At 41.5% G+C, this 23,565-nt stretch overlaps 1 protein-coding gene across 1 annotated transcript in view; it reads right to left on the bottom strand.

Annotated features, from left to right (window-relative positions):
- The window catches only part of zc3h3 (zinc finger CCCH-type containing 3), a 108,890-nt gene that overhangs the window by 9,477 nt on the left and 75,848 nt on the right, over window positions 1–23,565 (bottom strand). Inside the window, exons 5-9 of the mRNA XM_088918853.1 lie at window positions 19,298–19,473; window positions 11,000–11,084; window positions 10,194–10,352; window positions 9,691–9,760; window positions 5,588–5,719 (exon numbers count right to left, since the gene is read on the bottom strand). Of these exons, the coding sequence (XP_088774979.1) occupies window positions 5,588–5,719; window positions 9,691–9,760; window positions 10,194–10,352; window positions 11,000–11,084; window positions 19,298–19,473 (622 nt within the window). The remainder of the gene's footprint in view (window positions 1–5,587; window positions 5,720–9,690; window positions 9,761–10,193; window positions 10,353–10,999; window positions 11,085–19,297; window positions 19,474–23,565) is intronic.

Genomic DNA, 23,565 nt, shown 5'->3' with positions numbered 1-23,565 from the left:
GATGTTCTAAGTGCTCAGATGTGATTAACCACCCTTTATTTAGACAAGTCAGTCCCTAGAGAGGGCAGCTGAGAACATTTACAATGATGACCTTCCACCAGTGCTGGACAGAGTGAAAGAAAGGGAATGTCAATAAAAAATAACACAACAGGACGTGACAGTGGTAACAAGAAGCCATGCAAATAAAATAAAAATAGACTAACACACTTTTAGGATTTACTTACTGTCTAAAGTCAATCCATTATCAGAAAGCTGGGCCTATCCAAGAAGTAAAGAGCATAAGGTAGGACAAATCCCTGTACATGACACCAGCTCACACTCGCTAAAGCACACAGGAACAGTGTAGCGCAGGGGTCGGCAACCTTTCAGAAGGAGTGTGCCAAGAGTAAACTAGTTTTTATGTTTTTCTATGCTACTGATATACTGAATATTCCTAATTACATTTCAATTAATAAATATAAATATACAGTGGATATAAAAAGTCTACACAACCTTATTGAAATTGCAGGTTTTTGTGATGTAAAGCCAGAAATCAAGATAGACATTTTTCTATCTTTATCTTTCCTAATAATTATCCATTTTTTTTCTCTTAAAGTTTGTTGGATGCAAGGCCACATTAAAGATGGAAAAATGTCTGACATGATTTATCTTGATTTCTGGCTTTACATCACAAAAACCTGCAATTTCAATAAGGGTGTGTAGACTTTTTATATCCACTGTATAAATATATAATAATATTTAAAATTAATAAATTAATATGTTAGTGTGATACTTTTCCTAGCTGATTTCTCGAGTCTCGGCCTTGTAGTTAGAATTTTATGCAGAACTGACTTCATATTTGAAAATACCTGAGGTATGTTGATCCAGATGCTTAGAGTAGTGAAAATGCTACTTTCTTCAAACAGTCAATTTTCACTGGCAGGGACTTCCAACAGGTCATGGTAGACATGACAGAAAGCTGAGATTGCTTTCTGTAGGCTTAAGTGTGCTTTGCAGATCCTGGAACTTTCAGTTCCTTGAGTCTGAGCACTGTAATTGAATTAGCTGCATTTCAAAATCCTCAACACCCATCCACTGAAACAATGAAAAATTCATGTTTCTGGTATAAAAGCTATTTGGTTTAATCATAAAAATGTTTAAAAGAATGTTTAAAATACTGAAATTTGACAGAAAATCCTCATGCCAGTTCTCGCATGCTCTTTAAGATGTTGGAAATAGAAGAAAGTTGTCAATATCCTGAGAAAATATGTAATGTTTTCCAAGAAATACCTTCCATGTTTTGAAAAGACCCATAACAATTTCATCTGCATCCCGCAGACAGTTTGTGTTCACCACACGCATGGTGAAACCCATTTTTCATCATGTAGTTCAGCGTTTTGACTTTTTCTGACAAAAACATTTTGATTGCATCAAGACAGTCCACAAAGCATGCCAAAACCTCCCCCCCGCTCAGCCAACAATCATGGCTGTGAAGCGGAATATTCTTGTAAGCATTGTCCATCTCCTGAAGCAGAGCTTGAAACTGCCTGTGCTCAAAGCTGATTGAACAACAAGAAAATTCATTATTTTCACCACTGTAGATACATTCTTAAGCTCATAATTTGAAATCTTGACACACAGATTTTCCTGATGAATAACACCAAAGCTAAAGAGATCTGCAATGATCTTATGAAATCCTTCTGTTTTACAACTATAGCAGAGGCACCTTCGGTCATGATCTTTCCTCAACAGGAGCAATCAACGATTCAAGGTCATATGTTCTCCTGTAGCCATGCCATGCATGAGTTTTAGGCAGCACAGATCTTCTCGACTTCCAGACATTTGAGTCACAATATGTTGTTTATATTCATGCACTCCACAAGTGCAACACTAAATACTTTTATATCTTCTGGCGTCAAAGCCTGTTAACATTTTCAGGCATTTAATTTGTGCGTCTCAATTTAGCATATACAGGTAAGCTCTTAATTCTAAAGATTATTGTGTCTTTCTTGGGAAAAACATCCAAATAACTAAGAACAGCCTCTTAAATATTCCCCATCTGTAAATGGCTTTCCATGTTTCGCAACACATTGTGTGATTTTCTAACTTGCTTCTGTAGCTTGATTCTTATCTATAAATCAGTAAAGCTGCTGCTTTATTATCCATACCTCACTAGTGCCCATTTGATAGACTCAGCCATGATATGCAGTAAACGACAGCCATGACACAGAGCACAAACTGTACTGTCTTTATGGTGAACGAGTCCATATTCACCTCTCAAAAAGGCTGAAATGAGTGAACACCGAACTTTGCTTTATTGGCCACTGCTATTTTATCCAAAAGCATTTGACTTTACACTTAAGTGTAAAAAATGTTATCAACAATACAGATTGAGAGCTTCCCTGTGAAAGTGATAGGCTAGCACCTCTAAAAAAAATGCAGTAAACAAAACTAGTATTCTTTTTTTTTCTACACCAAAAAGCTTTCATTCAGCAGCATATTGTAGAGAATTACAGAGTGGTCAAACATAGTTTTTACTGTTTTTTTAATTAATTTCTTTGTGCTGTTAAAAATCCCTTTGTGTCCTGATAATGGCACATGTGCTGTAGGCTGCCGACCCCTGGTTTGGAGACACCACTTAACCTTGCCAGCATGACCACCTAGAGAACACTCACATGTGACATGGACATGGGAAAAACATTCAAACCCCTAATATCTGCAATCAAACCCAGGACTCGAGAGTTGTGAGTCACAGTGCCACTCATGAGTACATAATATGTCATAATAACTTATATTGGAGAAGTGTGAGGAAGTGAAAGATTTTCGATTTTCCTTAACCATAAAAATATTTAAGTAAAAAAAATCATAATAAGAGTTGAGATCTATTCTTTGGGACAGGTTCAGGCTATGAAACAAATGTATGCAAAGGCAATGGAAATTATCATTAAATGTATTGATTAAAAATATTTATGAAATATCAGCTCATTTTGAGACTCTGTGAGGATGGGATCTGTGTGTGCTGTGCTTTATCACAGCAGTTGACTGCGCGGGGCAACACCAGGGGAAAAGCATTAGTATCTGTGAGCAGGTATACTGGGAACACGGACCACTGAGGAAATTGGGAATCATCCCAGAATATATTCTGGGAAATGCCACCAGTATGAACATAGGCTAACCCATTTCAATCTCTGATGAGTTCTCCACTTCGATCAGTAATTGGAAAAGGCAGAATGTGAAAATGGAAAGTAAACAAAGGCAAAGGAATAATAAATTAAAACAAAAAGAAAATGTAAAATGCCAGTGAGAGGAAAAAGCTTAACAATGTAAGAACAGTACAATTAACAATCCAATGGAAGAGCTTAGATTTTTAGAAAAAGCTGAATTAATTAAAAAGCTGAATTAAAAACACCTCCCTCAGAATTACTGTGGAGACATTCTGATACACAATTACCTTCCCTGAAGTCTTCAGCAACTACCTTACCACCTGTTTGACATACAAATTGGTATATGACTCAACAAACCTGCTTAGCAGAGGATTATAAATTCAGAACTACATACATGGATTGGAGCAGAGGGATAGCCGAGACACCAACTGAGGCGGGTGTGATGAAAAGGGACAAACTTTGTGAAGGTGCAATTTTTTCCTCTAACATTTCATTCCTAAAATATGGAAACATCACTTAAAATGGGGGCAGTTCTTTGTCCTACACACCATTTTCCAAACTGAATTAAAAATAGAGCAGTTAACAGCAGTTTTGTTGGTTCTGCAGCACATGCAGAAGGTTGAGTATGTAAATTCACAGTACCTGCTCAGACCACACAAGAGCTACACAGTGAGAAAAACACATGGATGTCTGTTAAATCAAGAACATGTGGAGCTGAGGCTCTTTCCAGTATTAAGTGGTTAGACAATGTATCATAGCAAGTGGAGAAAAGTTAGGAGATCCAACAAGTGTTTTGGGGTCCTAATAAAATGGACAGGAAGAGCAGTGTCCAGGAAGAGTTTAAATCCAATTCAGTCTACTTATATCTCCATATTATTAACATGAACAGTAGTAAGACCTGAAACGTCTTTTCCAAGTGGGTAGGTGAGGGACAGCACTTAGCAGACAATGAAAAAAAAAGCCAAAACCAAAAAGGAGACACTGAACAGCACTGCAGTCTCTGGGCTGGAATGGGGGGGTGGTTCTGCTAGAGAGCTGTTCAAAGTCTTTGATGAGGGAGATTTTTACACCTGCAATGAGACTGCAACAAGCGTGGCCCAGGCCAGCTGCTAATCCAATACATTTTCATAAAAGAAAGGAACATCTTTATACAAGACAAAGTTACAATTTTCCACTTGATTTAAGGAAGATCGCTAACTCTCCGGGGTCTATTAGAACCCTTTCTGCTCAATATAAAAGAGAGCATCAGCAGATTTTATATTATTGAGAAGGGAGAGTTAACCCCTGAGTTGCGAGCCTGGTATTTCTCCTCCTTGTTACAGACTGCCTGGATCAGCGTTTTTCCCAATATATAATTATAGGCTGCTATCCATCATATCAGGGAGAGTGCTTTTGTGGCACACCAAAAATTACAGACTAAGCACTTTCACTAATAGAATAAATATTAATATCTCTTCTTTTATATATTCTCATTTCAACTGGAATATTTAAATATACACCGACAGTGTGGGAATGCACAAACTGTTAGGAGAAGGAGAGAGAGAGAAACAGTGGAAAAAGAAGCCTTTTATGCTCTCCCAGTGTAGCTCACATGTGGGGATACAAGGACACTCCCTGAAAGAACTAAAGACAGAAGTTGTTACCCACTTGTCTTTACGTGTTTAAAGATTTATTACAAGGCATTTAAAAATCATGAGGGATTTTTTAGACTTTTGTTCTATTACAGCTGCTTGCGGTTTCCATTGACATGATGGCTGTTAACAGCCCATTTAAACCTTAATTGTTAAATTAATTGATTTCAATTGGAATTAAGACATTTACAGTTCTATCGTTTTTTTCATCATTTATTGACATTAAATATAATAATAATAATAATAACCTTGCGCATATTTGACTGATTTCTGTTCATAACCCCCAAAGAGAAGAAGAACAGTACTGATTGGCAATAAGTGCTCATGGAAACAAATATTTTTTCGCCCAAACACAGGTCATAATAATGGAAATTAAGTAATAAAGATAATTGCATGGATATGCATTTATGTGGAAGGGTTTTCCAAGTCAAAATTTGGTTTCTGTAAGTAGCTTTGACTTTTCTGCATGGACTTAGCCTCTACTTGTTCATCAAGTTGTCAAATGTCATCCCTCATACATATACTTATAATCTGTAACCTTGCTTGTCTTCACTGTCTGTATTTTTATTGTGAATCACCTCATCATCTCAAAGGTAAACTAAACTGACAAATGTTGATTATTTTGCTCAAGTACTCCTTTCCTTATTAAAAATTCATTTACTCAACCACACAATGTCATAAAACATCGGCATGCCTCATGTAATAACAGAAAGCTACAATCAAGCACACAATTGGGCAAAAATAAAATACAGGGGAAGCAGCAGCTATCAAGGCCCAGAGCTGACCACCTCTGCCCCAGACCATGGACTGTACCTTCTCTCCCAGGGGGCAGTACCCCTTGACGAAGTCCTGGCACACAGCAGCTTTCCGGGACACATAGACGTGGCTGTAGGGACAGCTGTTGTTATTGCAAATCCCCTTCAGGAAGTATGAGCACACGGGCATCTGGGGGAGTAAAAAAAAAAAGAGTCCATCAATTGTAAACCAGGGGTCGGCAAACTATGGCCTGCGGGCCAAATCCTGCCTGCTGAACTTCTCTGAGTTTCCCACAGCTCCCTACTGTTTGAATCTCGAGGGTTACTTTTTGCATCAGATTTTGAAAATCTTCCACTATTGGCCTCTACTTGTTAGCTCTGCTGCTCTTTCTCGGCATAAACAGTCAATTGCAGAACACCTACTGCACGATGCATTTTACTTTCAGCCTATCAAAAGTCAGCTTTAGCCTAGGTTACATACGCCTGTGCTACAACTGATTCTTACCGTAAATTCATTTGGATTTTTGTTGCCTACTGTGATTGGCTCAGTCACACAAATGACGTCTAGTGTATGCTATCTTGTTTGAAAGCAGGTAATGACTTCAAACGGTTCTAAAAGTTTTAACTGACAAGAGGTTAATTGTAAGTTATTCCTGCCATGTCGAAAAAAAGAAAGATCAACGCAGGGGGTCGAAAATTCAACGACAAATGGTCAGAAGAGTACTTTTGTGTCCGTTGGAAAGAAAAGGTAATGTGTCTTATCTGTCAGGAAACAATCGCCGTGATTAAAAAATCCAACATAAAGGGGCATTATGACACAAAACATCAGGCGAAGTTTTCAGAATACACAGGAGATGGACAGATGGAAAAATCAGAACAGTTGAAAAAGTTGCTTCATTGGCCAGCAAAACCTGTCCAAGAGAAAATTTCAAAGAAAATGTTGTGGCGACCCGAGCTAGTAATCGAGTATCACGGCTTCTAGCAGCAGCTGGCCATCCCTTCATAGATGGCGAGTTTATTAAGCAGTGTATGCTAGAAGTCGCAGATGTGTGCCCGGAGAAACGCGACCTATTCCAGTTGGTGAGTTTATCGGCTAAATAGAGGATTTCACTCAGATGGCCCAGCAAGGTTAGTAAAAAAAGTTTAGCGGCCCTTGCTTTAAAAAGCTTGCAGACCCCTGTTGTAAACCATCACCTGTGTGATCTGAAGACCACTGACAGCACAAGAGCAGCAGGCTGAAGGACTCTCTGTTTCACGACTGTGAACAGAAGGGCTGTTCTCTGCGTCTGCTTTCTCTCTTATCTGAACACAAATAATATAACCTTGCGCAAGTTTTTTTCTTCTCTAAAGTGCTTTAACAGTAAGATTTGCTTTCCTCATCTTGTTTCTCAAGGCCAAAAACCTACAGTAGCTGAAGGGAGTAGATTCTGCCAAAGCCCCTGCACAAACACAGAGCTTTTCTGTAACAACTAACTGGAAACAGCAGAGGAAGTAAGTGGCCAAGCTATGAGTGGACATTCGCTATGGTGCCCTTTTATCTCAGAAATCAACAAAAACATGAAAACCTGGATAATATTCCAGGTCCAAATCCCTGTTTGGAAATACAACATCTCCATTGGTCTGTACTAATGTCTGATTATTGCTCCATTCCATTCTATGCTTACAGTACATTCCATGTTTAGACTGCTGTGCTGCTGTACCACTACGACTCTCTAAGAACTCATTTGTATTGTCCTTTCTTTACTCTGAAAACTGAGATGTTTTTGTCCGTGATGACTGATGGATTTCTTAATCAAGTTTTTTGTTAAGGGATATTCAATTCTCCAAAATATCTGAGCCCATCCAACACTGTTATGTGAATCAGTTTTATTAAGACTAGAGGGTGGGGGACTGAGATAACAACAGCCTTCTTCCAAAAACACAGGCTGCAGTTATGTTCCTGCCAGTTCACAGGATCTTTTCTTTCTTTTATTCTTAAAATGAGTCATGGTTCTCCACACTTCAGCCTCAACAGCTTGAGTTCCTGTTGTCTTGAATGTTGCACTCAATGGTTATTGCAACAGCACAAACACTTAACATCTGTAAAAATGACAGTAAGTGTAGATCCAGTGCAAGTAATATTAATGGCCATTTGTGACTCTGAACTCCAGTGCAGCCCTACTTGTTAGCTTATCTCCAAATGAGAATTACATCTGAACTGGGGGCTACATATAAGATTGCTCTTTTGAATATTACGTTCAGTCCTTTCACTACTCTGCGGAACACTTCTGCCTAGTAATTAAGAATATAATTAAAACTGTAATTGAATTTCCCTGTGTGCAGTTTAGCTCATTTGTTTGAGTGCTTTCTTCTGATGTACACTTCATGTTTATTTATATGCGTGTGCAGGGGTCCTCCCCTTTCCCAACGACTTCCTTAAGTGGAGTATCATATCTACTTAATTACCTGCTACAGTTTGTTCTACAGCTAAATGTTTAAATGTTTGTTCTACAGCTATCACCGTCTGGTGATGTACAAGATGTGAGGGCAATGGCTGTCTCTGGGGGTACAGTTTCAGGGTAGATCCAGGACTCCTCTGTCCCTTGCAGCAAAGGCTCAAGATCAAACACAGCCCCCACCCCTCCACTGCCCAGCTTCATGTGGTGTACAGATGAGACCAGAGTGGGGCTAAATTAGGCCCCGAAGAGAGAGGGTTGGGGAAGCAGCCTGGATATATCTCTTTAAGAGAGTGAGATGGGCAGACACCTGATAGATTTGGTCTTCCACAAGAACGGGTAACAACATGCATAGGTGCAGCAGGTTTCTGATAGGGTGGATCTATGCTTTTGGCAGCACTCAGTGCTTGGACCCTGCTTTGTGACAACTGCCTCCTGACAACGAGGCATCTGGTGTAACACTGAACCTTCTGGGCTCAAGCTTAAGTGTTGATTTTGTTTTCTTCTTCCCAAATGTTTCTGCCATTTTGCTCACGTTCATCTGCATATGTACAGTACAGCCAAGGCTTTTTGAGTTTTTGACATCAGTTCATGCATGTTCTGTAGACAACATGCAGATTTAGAAAGCACGTGCTCTGTTTGCGCCTTTCTCTAACAGGTGAAGCCAATTCTGGGGAAGGGGGTTTTTCTGAGAGGAGGATGGAGAGTGTGGCATCTATTTTTTCCCATGTGTTTTTCACAAAAAGATCTGAGCAGGGCTAAATTTGTACGCAAAAGCTCTCTTTGGTACGTGTACCATAACATTGAAGAAAACTGAAGAAATCCTAATATCTTAAATTTCTACATGAAATGTGACAATGTCTATTGAAATTTTTCCAAACGTTATTAAAAAAAAGGCATTTAAGAAAGTGTGATAGTACCGCATGTTCAGAGAAGATAGAGGCCTTTTTCTGGGCCTCATTCCCCAGAATGATGTGGGTATGAGCTGCTGCTCTTAGTCACCTGACTAGTACCTGGAAGACAATTTAACTATGGAAGTGGAACTGTGGTACTGCGGGTTTTGTTTGAAAGTTTTGTGAAGAGTCTCAGGGAGAGAAAATGTTTTTTTTGCTTTTTTGTGTCTGTTTTCCTGCACCCAGCTATTTTCAAAGGATTTTTTAAATTCTTGAACTACACACAGCTGGCACAATGGCATGGTGGTTTGCACTACTGTTTGACACCTGGGTTCGATTTCCAAGTGGAGTGCTTTCTGTGTGAAATTAATCCATCTGCCCACATGGGTGCTTCCACAATCTAAAGACTATGTTCAGGATAAATATTGTCTATAAATTGCCTGCATATGAAAATGTGTGTGAGCCTGTGTGCCCTGCGATGGGCCTGACATCCTAAGGAAAGAGTGATTACCAAAGACAGATTCTACTTTGAACAAGAATAAACTATTTCTTTGCAACATTAATATTTTTAACAGACCCTATGTATATACACAGAGGATAATAAATCTAGGGTTATTAGATGTTTCTGTAGTGTCATTAGACTGTTTGTTAAGACTGTTTGCAATGAAATTGTCTTGCTGAAATAAAGGCTGATAATTTTTCTGAAGAGAAAAATGAATAAACAAATATCTTATGTTTCATACCGAGATAACTCCTTGGTCTCCCTTTCCTTATGTTTTCTAGAGCGTTGTTTTCCTTGTAAATGCAGTACAGATATGTAACTGTTTGCTCACCTTTTCTTTGGAGACTTTATGTGAGAAGGGACAGGTGCCATCAGTCTGCTTACAGGTACCCCTCAGGAACCTGCATACACAAGTAAGGGCGTCAGCTCCACTTTAATCTCTCACTGTTGCTATTGGCAAAAAACTGCACTAGTACGATTTTTGTGGTTGTTTGAACTGCTCACTTACCCAGCATAGGTATTTTTCTATTGACCATTTTTTTTGTTAACTGCAGTTAAGAGAAACAATTGTATAAGGTTTAAAACTTTTCAGTATTTTTCAATGTATTTCTATACAAATCAATGAGTATTTTTGAACACTGTTAAAACACACATTGTAACAGTAATAGAAATGTGTGACTGTATACCTGAAGCTCCTCAGGTCAGGTCACTGGGCTGGAGGTACAGTATCTCACTGAGGGGACAGCCTCTAGTCAGTTTGTAGCTAGACTGCTGCCATCTCCTCCTACTTGTAAAATGCCCATGGATGAACAGCTCCATAGTATATTCAAGTACCTGGTGCAGACAGCCACTTTTTCTGGGTCGTGGATGTAGGGGCAGTCCTGGCCACGGTTGCACTTGCCGAAGCGGTTGTAATACATGCAGTACTCCCTGCCCTGCTGCTTCTTCAGCCGCGCCTGCCGGATGATCGCCAGGCTGCGCTGCACAGCCCGGCTGCCAGAGAGAAGACACACGCATCAGCACAACAACATTGCAGCAGACTCAGCCCACCTGCATCAGGCAGCTTGGTCTTGGGCATGGACATGCTGTATAAATGAAGGATGAATGCGTCAGGCGACAACGCTAGGGCACAAGATACAGCTACGGTGAAGTGTCAGCTCCCAGAAAAAAACTCGCTGGTCTGCAACCGGGAAACAATGCCACTCATCAAATCACAGGTCACTAGGACCAAATATCTGGGCTCATCTGGGAGTCCTGCCTAACATTCAACAGACATTGCATTCAAAACCTCCTGGCCGTAGCAGTGACCAGCCTTCACAGAATGCTGGACCTCCTGTAGTTATGACTGTAATACAGCATTCATAAAAAAGAATTCTTTAAAACTTTTTACTCATAATCTTATTCTTAAACAGTTTGAAAAGTTCATTTTTGCTACTTCCTGTTTTTATTCTTAGACGTATAATCTTTAGTACCTGCTAGGTACCACAAGTATTCTTTTGCTTGAAAGTGCAGTGAGTACCGCTCCCTGCCATAACAAAAATAGGAGAATCGACCTTGAAACTTGATCAGTTTCTGAATCTGCACGTGGAGAACAGGCAATGCAATGAAAGCGGAATGAAGGTGAAAGTGAGTTGGCCCACCTGGCGATGTGTCGGCTTGTGGAGGCCCTGCTGGAGCTGGTGGGCGTTCCTGGGATGGAGCTGCCAGACGGATCGGTCCACTTCCCTGAGGGAGAAGGGAGAGCCGTGTCGGACAGGACAGGGTCTTACAGACACCCTCACACTGCCAGAAAACATCCATTAGAGGGTAACCTTTATAAAAACACGTTTTCACCTGAAAATAGGTGCTCAGCATATAGAAACTAAGTAGTGTGACACAAAAACGCACAACCAAAGCTTATATTTGACTCCATGTATAAACTTAGGCAGTGAGTCAGTGCTATCATGGAGGCGTTTTTTCTTTGTGAACAAAACGAGAATCAAAACCAGTAGTACAAATATCAAAGCATGTCACTTATTTTGCAAAATGACATGTATATGTCAAATCCATTCACACACCTGGTACAAAGTAATGCTCACAATCAATATAATCAACAAAAGGGAACATTACTGACCGCTAAAGCAGTGTAACATACGGCTGCTTTTTAGTTAATGCATCAACAGATATAACTGGCCGGATCAAGAAAGCATGGAAAATGATCAGTATTAGCCTGAGTTTGTACAAGTTTGTACCATCTTTAGAGATACAACATAAGAAACAACAGCAAAAAGGATCAACCTAAAAGAATGCATCTTAACCTCATTTAGTATCATACACACCAAGTCACTATTTCTCTCTGGCCTCATTATTTCATCTATATCTCTTTGGCTCTTCCCTCTGGCAATGCATCTAGCCTGCAGTGATGTATCTAACCAATCTCTGCCCAGTGTCATCACAGGCCCCCTCCACAGCCCAGGGAATGTGTACTCTATCAGGAACCATGAACCTTCCATCTTCAACAGGTGAATTACTCCTCAAACTGGGCTGAGGAAAGGAGAGTTAGGTGGAAGAAAATGTACAGAAAATGGAAGAGATGGAGATAAACAGGATATAGAACGTCCAGACACTGAGAACATTGATCTACAGCCTTCAAAAGTAATCTGCGTTCTCTGAACATCAGAGAGGTAATGAAACACATGACGCTATTCATCCCATATTGTTTGTTTAGATGCAATTAATTTATTCGTCATAGATTCTAAAGCAGCACGATTTTCAGCATGGCTGAGCGGAGCTTTCCGAGTCCCCACAACTCTATGTAAAAAGTGCTATTTAAAGAGCTTTTACAGTGTTGAATGTATCTACTATTTTTTGACACCCTTATATTGTTCTTGAGCTTGAAATAGCCCCTGGAGTTGGACTGGCATGGTACTTGTATTACTGGATTTAGTTAATAGGCTGGTAGGGCAGAGTTTTGAATATTGATTAAATGTTCTGGTATCATCTTGATGAATTGATCCCTCATTATGGACTGATACACTTGAATGACTTTGTTGCATTAATACAAAATATCCTTATGAATAACAGAGTTGACTGGGAACAGGTGATGAGGTGATTTAACCTCTTCATGGACAAACATGGAGAAAATCAAGAAAGAAAAACACAGTATGGAACCAATTTGTACCATGTACGAATAGAATAAAGCCTTCATGCTGTAGTACTGGAGGCTGGATTAGGTCACCTCAGGTGGAGTCGCCAGCAGTTGAGTCCAGTTGTTTTTAATGATGACTACCCTGAAAGATGTCTGCAAGTGTGGTGCAGAACAATACATTAATTCTTAAGTACTGTAAAATGGATCAATTGATAGAAGGTATAAAGTGTGATGATCTGAACAGCTGTGTCTCGTCACTACAGAACTCCTCTTGTGGTGCTCGATGGCAGCCTGACTACATGAAACCGCACTGATCAAGTCCTTTCACCTCACTTATTCCTTTTTCATGGGATCATCTGGACATGACAATGTTCCAGCAGAAAAGAATGCACATAGACTTTTGCCTTTATTTTAAAAGTGGCCGGTACCATAGCTACTCCAGTTGCTCTTATCTTTTGGAGACTACCGCTGTTCTGGGAAACTAACTGTACAGAGAATAGTGGGCATTACATAATTATTGTCTCAGTTAAAGTGAAATATTTGAAAGACAACCATACGAGTATGTACACATGCAGAAGCCCACAGAGTTAAAGAGCCTTCATGGAACAGACCTGTCCGCTGAAAACTGAGCCACACTTTTCAGTACTGAATATCAATATTAGTATGTGTCACACTGGAGTAGGTGATCTGCAATTCAAGCTGTTTTATTCCGTGGTAAGTGCTACACCCAGATGTAATGTAGTTCGATTTTGCTAGTCTATTTTGAGCTTTCTACAAATATTATGATTGATTCCTCTAAGCTTCAGATGGAATGTGGCCCCATTCTCCTGCCTGTTGGTGGGAGAGAGGCTGTTGTGTGTGTGAGCTGGACACCTGAACCGTTGCTTACTGGCAGCTGAAGTGAGAAAGAGCAGGAGTCGGAGAGTAGAGAGAGCAAGAGACGGGGGGGGGGAACAGAGTGTAAGAGAGAGAGCACATAAGAGGATGATTGAGTGAGATTTGATAGCATGTAGTCATTCTGCGGGACACAATGGAGCTGTCACTTGCTCTCTGAGCCGACAGCCCCCGGCCCATCTGTTCCACTGCGTGTGAGCAGCCGCCATCCCCTGCCCCCCGTACCGGAGCAGAACACAGCAGAGCGGGGTAGGGGTGAAAGAGTGGGGGGAGCATCTCCTATCTGTCCCTTGCAGCCCTCACGCTTTCTGAGCACCAGGCGCTGGCGATGACACTCACTCATCCCCAACATCTGGCCGCCTGACAAGTTTACGCCAGCCCCTGACAGTTTTGTTTTATTTTATTGCGATATAATAGAGGATTAAGTGCGCCTCACAGCCGCCAGGGGCTCTGCTTATGTGCCTGTACGTAGCTCTCATGCCAGCTCGGGGAGCTGCCTGGCTGAGTCCTGACAAGACGACATCACAGCTTCCCTGCCAGGTGAATGACAGCCTGAGAGGAACGATATGATTAGAATTACAAGAACGAGAAAAGGGAGGGAGCAAAGGAGGGAGAAAGAGAAATGTGCGCACACACAATCACAGGTGCAAGTCTCTGAAAGAGCAGACCACTCAGCACCTAAAAGATGTTGACGTCTGGGGCGAATTTCTCTAAGTGAGCAGTAGTAGTAGATAGGATTTCTCTCTGAATTTCTGGCAAGAACCGAGCTTGTGTGCCTGTTACCTTTAAATAGTGCAAGTTACAGAGAACTCTTTTATCTGAAGGCAACAATAACTGAAATCGGATAACCAGCTTGCAAATGGGTATTTTGTGGAAATCACTCATGGAAAAACAAAACATTCAAAACAAAGGGATGAGAAAGGAGAAAAGCATATTTCCTAAGGCACTGTGGAGGACTATATAGAACTCTGGACTAGAGACTATACAGAGAGTATTTTCTATATAGAATACAGAAAATGTTGTACAGTAGTGAGAATTATACCCCATTTTACTGCAGAGGATGTTCACAATCTATTCTGCAGAACAATGGAGATGAGTGACTATAGCATTGCGGGTTCAAATCCCCAGTGGGACATAGCTGTTGCACCCTTGAGCAAGTCTCCAGTTGAGTCCATCATCATAAAGGGGGCTTTGCTCTCTGCTGACTATCTGGTTAAGTAAGTGACTGAAACACATCTTCTCCCCTCCCTGCTTCTTCCACCTTTGCCTGTGTGACAGATTCTGTTAGGGGGCTGGTGAATGGAAATATTTGGCTACTGTTTCACTGCGCTAACAAGCTTCCCACAGTTATAGTGCTGCTTTGAGCTGCTGTCGGGGAGGCTGGCCTTTTATCTTGTCCACGGGGAGTGCTGGCGGGAGTGTCAGTGTAAGACTGCGCTGCACAGTGAGGGAACTCAGCCCACAGACTCCAGTGTCTGCTCTCACATGGTCCATTACAGTGTCCTCCATAGCACTGCCTCCCTCTGGATGAGCCACCATATGGTAACTCATCTCCTGCAGTGCTGGGTCTGCCTCGTCCCGGCGATTCCACAAGACAGGAAAGATGTTTGTTTTTGATCACCCATAGTGCTTCAGTTAAGTGAAGAAAAGCATTTGTGATTATACAGAAGAAAGACATGCATGTTATTAACTGAAGAGCAAAAATTCCTAAACCATGATGCTTGTCCAGAGAATCCCCTTCTACTATTCTCCTTTTTAAAAGTATTCTACTTTTTTATACTTTAGATAAGATAAGATCACTTTATTGGCCATACACATTTTCTTGTATTAGGAATTTGTCTTTTCGCATACCTCAACTTGCTCTCCATGAGACACACAGACAGGTAGACAAGCTTGGTGTCAGAGCGCAGGTCAGCCATTTATACAGCGCCCCTGGAGCAGTTGGAGTTAAGGGCCTTGCTCAGGGGCCCAACAGAGTAGGATTCCTCTGCCGGCCGTGGGATACAAACTGGCAATCTACCAGCCACATGCGTAGATCCTGAGCCACAGAGCCACAACCCCCCCCCCTTTTGTAAGTGATTAAAAGTAAAACAGTCCTGTTGCTTAAAGAAGCAGGAGAAGGGCTATCATAGGTACTATTAGGCTATTTCTTATGTCATGAAGTCATGTTGTAACATTAGTCTTAAAATGACACCAGCTGTTGCACTGTGATTGGTGTACAATTCCAAATACAACTCACAACAGCAGGAACAACATCTTCATCATAACAGTTTCATACCTCAGTATGGAAATATTTCCATTGATATCATGGGGCTGATTGTCTTAACTGATAAGATGAAGCGCCTTCTTCTCATATCACAGGCGTGGCTGTGGAGTGCATGGGATGCACGTGATGAGGCCAATAGCAAGCCAGCTAACTGACCTTCCCAAGCATTCCACTGCAGGACTTTGGCAAGGTAAGCTCTCAATTATCTGTTACCCTATTAAGCATTTAAAAAAGCTAATTTTGATCCAGTTTTAGGTCTTCTATATTTTGTGGAAAATGCATTTGAACCACTGACCTGATATCAGGGCTGCTAATTGGCTCGAAGAGCATATTAAAAGAACTGTACAAATTGCCTTATTAATTAATTTGAAATTCTTTATATTCCTAGGCCTCAATACACTAAGAGAAAAGTTCTATTCTACTGAATCTTACACTTCCCTTGAAACTGTACCACATCCATCCCACTGGTCTAGCTCATCAAATGGGATGGAAGGTACAGTACATGTAGGCCTCTCTGTAAAAAAAAAAGCTATGAAGTAGCATAACACTCCAGTGTAGGAATGATAAATCCTGTGTTTAAAAGCCTACAATAGCCACAGGTGTCTGGAACAAACTATCTGCAGCTATCATTCCGATGCTAATTACTTAGGAACACTAAAAAAAAAAACATCTTCTTGGATCTTTCAGCTACTAACAACCAATTTAACAGTAGGAGCCAAATGACTCCTTGTTTGCAGCTTGTCTTATGTGCTTGTGTTCATAAGCTGTCTGTATTACCTCTTAAATGGCTAATTCATGCTTATAGTTGTTCAGCTCTGTAGAGACTGTGAAACTGCAGATCCTTAACAGAATATGAGCTGCTGTGAACTGAGCAACACTAAGGACTTAAAGGACTGTGAAGAAAAACAAGACCCAACAGATAAGCCACTGCGTAGCGATTTCCGGGCCGTGAGTTAGTGATTCCCCTAGCTCCAATGAAGTACTGAAGTCTGAGTGCTTTTCTCTCAGCTGTAATTGTTCAATGCACACAGGAGGCAGGAGGTTATTTTAGCTCCCTGATTTGGGGATTGTATGAGAGTCTGTAACAAGTTATGAGCTTATAGTCTACAACCCATTCCACGTAACAATTTATAAAAAGAAAAAAAAACTAAATTAAAGCTCAGAGGCAGGAAGTAATATGAGATTGCTTTACAGTTGCAGCAATAATAAGGGTTCACATTATCCTGACCCTGACCCAGAGAGGCAATCAGACTGCAGCAGTGAGACCATAGGACTGACAAGAGACTCAGTGCTCCACGCAGTCCCCTCTACACAGCAATGCAAGGAAACTAGAGAGATCATTCAAGAGAGTGGGCTGTGATGCATATTATTGACCCGCAGGGATATTGACTTATCTGAGAAGCCTCATCGAGCAGTTTCCTGAAAGGTTTTAGTCACTGAGTATGCACAGCAAGCAGCAATAGGTTAGGACCCTCAATACTCTGGGAAGTGTAGAGAAGTGGCCATGTGCTTCATCTGATATTAATTTACTTTGTATAGGGATGGGCTTGTCCACTTGAACTCCTAAGGAGAAGGAAAAACCCAAGACTGCTTTTCCCTTTTGAGACAACCAGATTTACTTTTAACATCCTTATCAAAGATCTCTATTACACAAGTCATAGAAACATCTGAATCATTTCATCACAGTGCTTACAATATGTGAAGAACCCTTTTACATTAAAAAATTGCATCCCAGGCTGTAGAGAGCCTTGGTCCCCAAGCAGATTAGCACACAGGTCACGGGAGATAAAAGGTCTTTAATTTAGGTACTACTTGTTGCAGGCTGGCTCGCCCCAGTTTAATCTCATGCTGCCGTTTGAGTACATATTCTCAATGAAAGCAATAGACTGGCCCTAGCGAATTGACAGATGACAGCTTTATTATTTCAGATAGGTCTGTGATTAGCCTGCCGGCGGTCCCAGTGTGAAGCTGTAGTGTGTTCAGAAACATGAATACATAGGGGCACTTTCAGACAGACTCCCAGCTCTCACACACAAAGACAAATGCACATTTACACAGCCTTGCAGGCACACACGCAAACAGAGCTGCTTCCTATTTGAAATGAAGCAAAGATAAACTGTGTGCTAACAAATAGCTATTTAGGATACCATAAATCCATAGTGTCCTCCTATACTAGGTTTGTCTCTCAACTCTTAAGCAATACATTGATGACTGTGCTGCTGCTCCCGCCTGCTCTAGCAATCAACTTCAACAATTTCTAAATTACTTAAGGATCGTCTATCCATCTCACAAATCCACTGTTAATGGATGTTCAACTGGTAATGTAAGTCTCTCTGTTAACTACCCAGGACAGAAACCTTCAGTGTATTAGAAACTCGCACATTTGTCTTCTTTATCCCAAATGCATAAACATTCTCTTCCATTCTCACATGTTCTTAGAGTATGCAGTGATGAAAGAGACTTCCAAAACTAAAGCCAAGTGGTCTGTTTACATGGACAGGAGATGTCCTTTGGACATAACTCCCTACAACTAAATGTCACCCTTCAGAATACTATCCTCATGAGGAGTTCCTGCAATCAGAACTAAATTCCATTTGTCTTTCCCTCCCACCCTGACAACCTGTCTATTCCCAAGGTCATGAAACTTTTCCATTTTCTTCTTCTCCATTTTCTGGGATGACCCTTCAACTGGAACGTTTCTATCGTACTGCCGGCCACCTGAGCCTACACAGCCTACAAGCCCACAGTTCCCCTAACTGCCCACGGCTACCAGCCATACTTTTAGCTGAAACAGAAACTGTAGTCATCACTGCCAAATACATAATCAACCACTCACATATATATGGCCCCTCTGGCTATTTCAAGATCAGCCTTGCATCTCCTTTATTGCATTTCTTGCAGAAATTGCCCTGACATTCTACACAGGAAGCATAGATGAAGAAGACTGTCCAACAGGCAACGCGCCAGAAAAAATGATTTTTTCAAGCTGATAGTCCCCCATTTGACCTCCCTTGGCCACTTTTGCACTGACCTTATATTCTTGCACAGGGGCTCAAAACTTCCTACACTAAAAACATGTCTGTTGCCAAAATCAGCTCACACACTCCCCAAGCCTCTAATGATCAACTTTTAGTTTCCCCACTCGATTTAGAGACTTCTGAAGTTCGTTGCCCAGATCTCCTACTCTTCAGCCCGTCTCCAACTCACCCTGCCCAATTTTCACACATTCTTTCCGTTCTGACCCCACCACTTTCCCTCTTTCTTTCTCACCGTCATATTTTTCTTATAATTTGTCATAATTCGCTCCTGTACCTTTCTGTCACCAGAATAATAAATTACTAGAAAACTAAATTGAAACTCACCAAAATAATGCTGGACATTACCTCAAACTTACAACTGCAATGAGCTTCAGAGTTTGTACTTGAAAACAGCAAACAGCTATTACTGTATATTAATATGATGGATTTAATTGTGGACATCACAGCATCCACACTTTGATACAGTATGAATGCTGGCAGAGAAAAAAACAGAACTGCAGAATTCTATGCACACTGACACAGATGCCATGTTAGAAACTGTATACTGATGCATATGGCCAGAGCTTCCATAGACAAAGAGAGCTGTAGGCCACACTGGGAGACTGTGATGTACCTGTTCTGTGCTGGAGGCTGCCACTGCTGGGGATAGGCAGAGTGGGGGTCTTGCACAGCTTGTTGGCAGAGACTCTATACAGAGCCCCCCCGATCCAGCGCATGCTCCTCCCTCTCCAGGGCCGCTGGGGGGGCTGCCTGTCCTGGGGCGCACGCAGCCGGGTCTGGAGCACAGTCCTGGGAAGTAACAGAAACACAGGTGCTGTCAGCCGCTCACCTCCGTAGGACTGAGCTATGCAGAATCAAAAAGGAGGTTTAAAAAAAAAAGGAAATAAAGGGGCACCAAACGGTGTGGAAGTCCTACGGCTCTGTCTCTTAAATTTGCAGGAAAATAATGAAGGCTCGAGCCAACAGACACTAATCCTTAAGTTTCAGGTTCATTTGCATTTGACTGATGTGCACCTTTTCTCCATTTTTTACTCTATTTTTACCATGAACTGGAATGCATTAATTTATCAATAGTGTTAATATCATCAGTGGAGAGCAGATCAAATCAACCAATGCTTACACTCTCACCTTAAACAAACTCAGTTTTTATTAGTGCTGCTGCTCTATGTTAGCTGCAGTGTTTAAAGCATTTGAGGAAGTGGGCGAGGGCAGGATAACCACATGGCACACTTTGCTGCCTGCAGTGGTGGGCGTGTGGCTATCCTGTGGTAAACCACAGAGGAGAGCGAACTAAGACTGGAGAATGACGTACGTTTGATCGAACACAATACAGAAAAACACCATTTCCCCTTTGTCTGAAAAAGCAAGAGGCTGTCAGGACTGGAGGGCGAGATTCTTCTCTTTCCTTCTCCCTCACTCGCTTGTATTTCTTCCCCGGCTCGTCACGGGCAGTGTCACAGCACTCTGCTAAATTGCTCTCCTAATGGAAAGGACGGCAGTGGTGAAACGGAGAGAATTGAAAAGAGAAGAGGAGGAAATCAATGAGATAATAGCCGGGGCAGGGACCGGAGCACAGCGTCTGCCCTGCTCACACAGAGGGGGGCCACAGTCACCACACACACCTCTTCCTCTCGTACACAACCTACTAGATTCCCCAAGCCCAGTGGACAGCCATGGAGGCACACACTACTGGACTGTGTGTTGTAACATTTTAAAACCTGGTTTGCCACTAAAAATAGAAAGATAAAAGGAAACTTCTTTTGCATAACTACAGGTCTTAATATTGATAGCAGCTTTTAATCTCGCAAAGAACCCTGTCACTTGCTTAGAATAAGTTATTGCCGTAAATTAGCAGTGTGGAGTAGAGGTTAAAGGTTCTGGACCTGCATCTAATCGGCTACGGGTTCAAATCCAGGACTTTGCTGTTGTACTGTTGAACAATATTCCTCACTCACTAGAAGTTACTAGAATTAAAGTGCACTGGTGTATTAAAGGTTACTCTAAAGGCCGTCACTGCAAAGGAGAGTTTGTTCACAATCTCTGGTTAAAAATACATTGTTATTATCAGAGGAACCTTAGTGTTAATGCTCACTGATGGGAATTAGTGCTGAAAGACAAAGTCACTCATGGTCCCCCTTCACATCTTCAATCACCTCCATCATCATCTTTGTACTGTTTTTAAGTTCACGTAAAGATTTCCCTTTTGAGCAGAATTAGAAGTTAAGAAGAGCTGAGAGATGACCATGGCCACCCACTCCAATCTTGTATTTCAGCCACCCCAGTTCAAAAACCTCAAAAGGTTCCTCTATGAAAGTCATTTTTACATTTCAAACTGAACATACTAGAGAAAATCCAGGACACACTGTTCCTTTGGTTTCTGCAGAGGGAGGATACTGTATGTGTGTATGTGTGGGAGGGGGAATAGAGGGGGGCTGATGGTTGAACAAGGGGCCCTCAGATCTCAGATCGTCTCCTTTCCTCTCACACAGTTCTCCTGTAATGGGAGGCATGAACTCTCGCTTCAAATCCATTTCTAACCCATTTGAAATACTACAGCAAATTATCTCCCCGTCAGCGTGCACGCGGGCAGCCAATTTCCTCCAAATAGAAGTGACAATACAACAGAATTTATCGCCATAACCTTGACTCCAAGGGGTGGAGAGGAAGTGAAGTTGTGGGTGGGTGTATGGAACTCTGAGCATTTGTGCAGAAAAAAGACTGTTTTGATGAGAAATGTTTAACCTACCAGTGTGATCAGTTTGTTATTCTTAAATCCTCTGCATTAATCCTGTTTGTTTTACGCATAAATATGTGTTTCCACAATGACACCACTACTATCTGAACACCAACGCCGAGCACAGAGAGGATTCTCTGAACATAAACAGTTTGTTGTTCATCTGTGAAAGGATTAGTAGGGCATTCCTAACTCCAAAATACCCTTAGTGAGACCAGTTTCATGGAGTTTGTCCTCTAAAATGTGACTAAAAAAGTACTATTTGCCTGGCAGACAAGGCTGAAAATGAACAATTTTGAAACCTAAAAACAAAAGAAAACATTCAAATAAGACAGAAATACAAATAATTAAAAAAAAGGTACAAAAATGAAAAGGGTAAAAGGTACAAACAGTGAGACCGGCAGGCATAGGATAGCTGTGCAATGTTCATGGAGCAGCAAAAAACGATCACTGGTACGATTCCTCATTTGCACATCATTCCTCAAAAACTGGTATTTTTAATTAACAAACAACAACAAGGGTTTGTAATAAGCATTTACAACAAAACCTCAGATAAAAGTTACACCAGCAGCTCAGGCCTTTCGCAGGTGGACCTTTAGTTAGCATGAACCCAGGACCTGTGGCTCAGGGGTAACCACTCTCATGGGATAACTTGGTGTTCCACTGGTCTCTCAGCTCAACCACAGGATCAGACTGCTCTACCCACTGACAGGAGAACCAGGACGGACAACTACGGAGCAACCCACCGGATCTTGGAAATCTTAAATAAAAATTAAATAAAAAAATAGAAATTTGAATATATTTATAACAGTATTCTAGGGGATTGATGGGCTATTTTTTCAGAAGTAGATCTTGTTTAACTTCTTACATTCTTACATCCATAGTGGCAAAGATTAACTTAACATAAAGAACAAAGGGTGTCAGGAACCGGCAACCCAGCTGCAGTATGGCGCTGGAGCTGATTCTCTGAGATCTTTCTAATCTGTTACTTATCAGCAGCCAAATGAAAGACAGAAACCAAATAAGCTCCTGCTGTGTGGAACTTTTCTTGCTTTGTGCTACTGTATCTTCCCCCAGTCCTGAATGTCTAAGAGCTTGCCCACAGAGCTGTCCTCTTTCCCCTCTGTTCATACCAGCATGGCTTGGCCCTGCAGCAGGTCACACACCTACGGTATGAGTCCTCACCACTCGAGCTGCGGCATGTTCCCAGCCCAGCCTCTGCAGCCACAGGCTCACCGATTCCAGGCACACAAGGAGCTCTAATTCTCCTGAACAGTAAAGAACAGTGATTCAATAGGCACATACTAAAATTCCCTCTCACTCTGAACTCCTTCCATTAGGCTGGGATGCGTTGTAATGTCAGTCTCAAATGAATCCAGCAGCGGAGCATAGTTTGCCCCCTCGTTCTGCTGTGACGCCCTGCAAACCCCAGCCTATCAGCTCAAGATGATGGGGGGGTGGGGTTGGGAGGTGGTGGCGGTGGGGGGCGCAACGAAGTGACTATGTTAATGTGAAATTGGCTGGAATGGTGTCTGCTGCCCTTCCCCAATGCAATTCCATTATCAGAAGCTCTGGGACTCTATTATATTTGAATCACATTTTCATAGCAATTTCATTTTAATGAAGGATTGAGAAGGAGAGCTGGGGGGGGGGGGGGGGAGAGACACACACAGTGACTGAAAAGATTAAAAGGGAAAGACTTGAATGGCTTCAATAAAATGAACAAATTCTATCTCCCTAGCTTCCTTGCCAGGACAGATTCTGCATAACAATTATATCTCTTACAAATTGTGCCCCATTGTATCTCTAATGGTCGGAAAATTAGATAAATACTCTGAGTGGAGTCCGGGAATGCCCTCTGTTTCTCCTGAGAGCTGTATTCCTGACAGGTTTAAGACAGCCATGGGATCTCCCTTTTCCTATGGCATATTTACACAAAAAAAGAGAAGGAAGGCTGCAAGTCCAGATGAGAGGAAGAACAATGAAGCTACACACAGTGCTGCCAAGAACGCAAAAAACTTTACAGTTTTAAAACTGTCCGGACTGCAGAGGTATTTGCAGTCCTTGCATGAGACAAAAACTAAAACAAATCTCAAAATATCGAATAACTATTCTTAACGTCATTTTAATACCACATTCACTGATTA

This window comes from Atractosteus spatula, chromosome 6 (assembly GCF_055471065.1).
Source record: "Atractosteus spatula isolate fAtrSpa1 chromosome 6, fAtrSpa1.hap1, whole genome shotgun sequence".
In the NCBI taxonomy this organism is placed as follows: domain Eukaryota; kingdom Metazoa; phylum Chordata; class Actinopteri; order Semionotiformes; family Lepisosteidae; genus Atractosteus; species Atractosteus spatula.
Note: the sequence above shows the minus strand (reverse complement) of the source record. Positions and strands in the feature narration are given on the sequence as shown.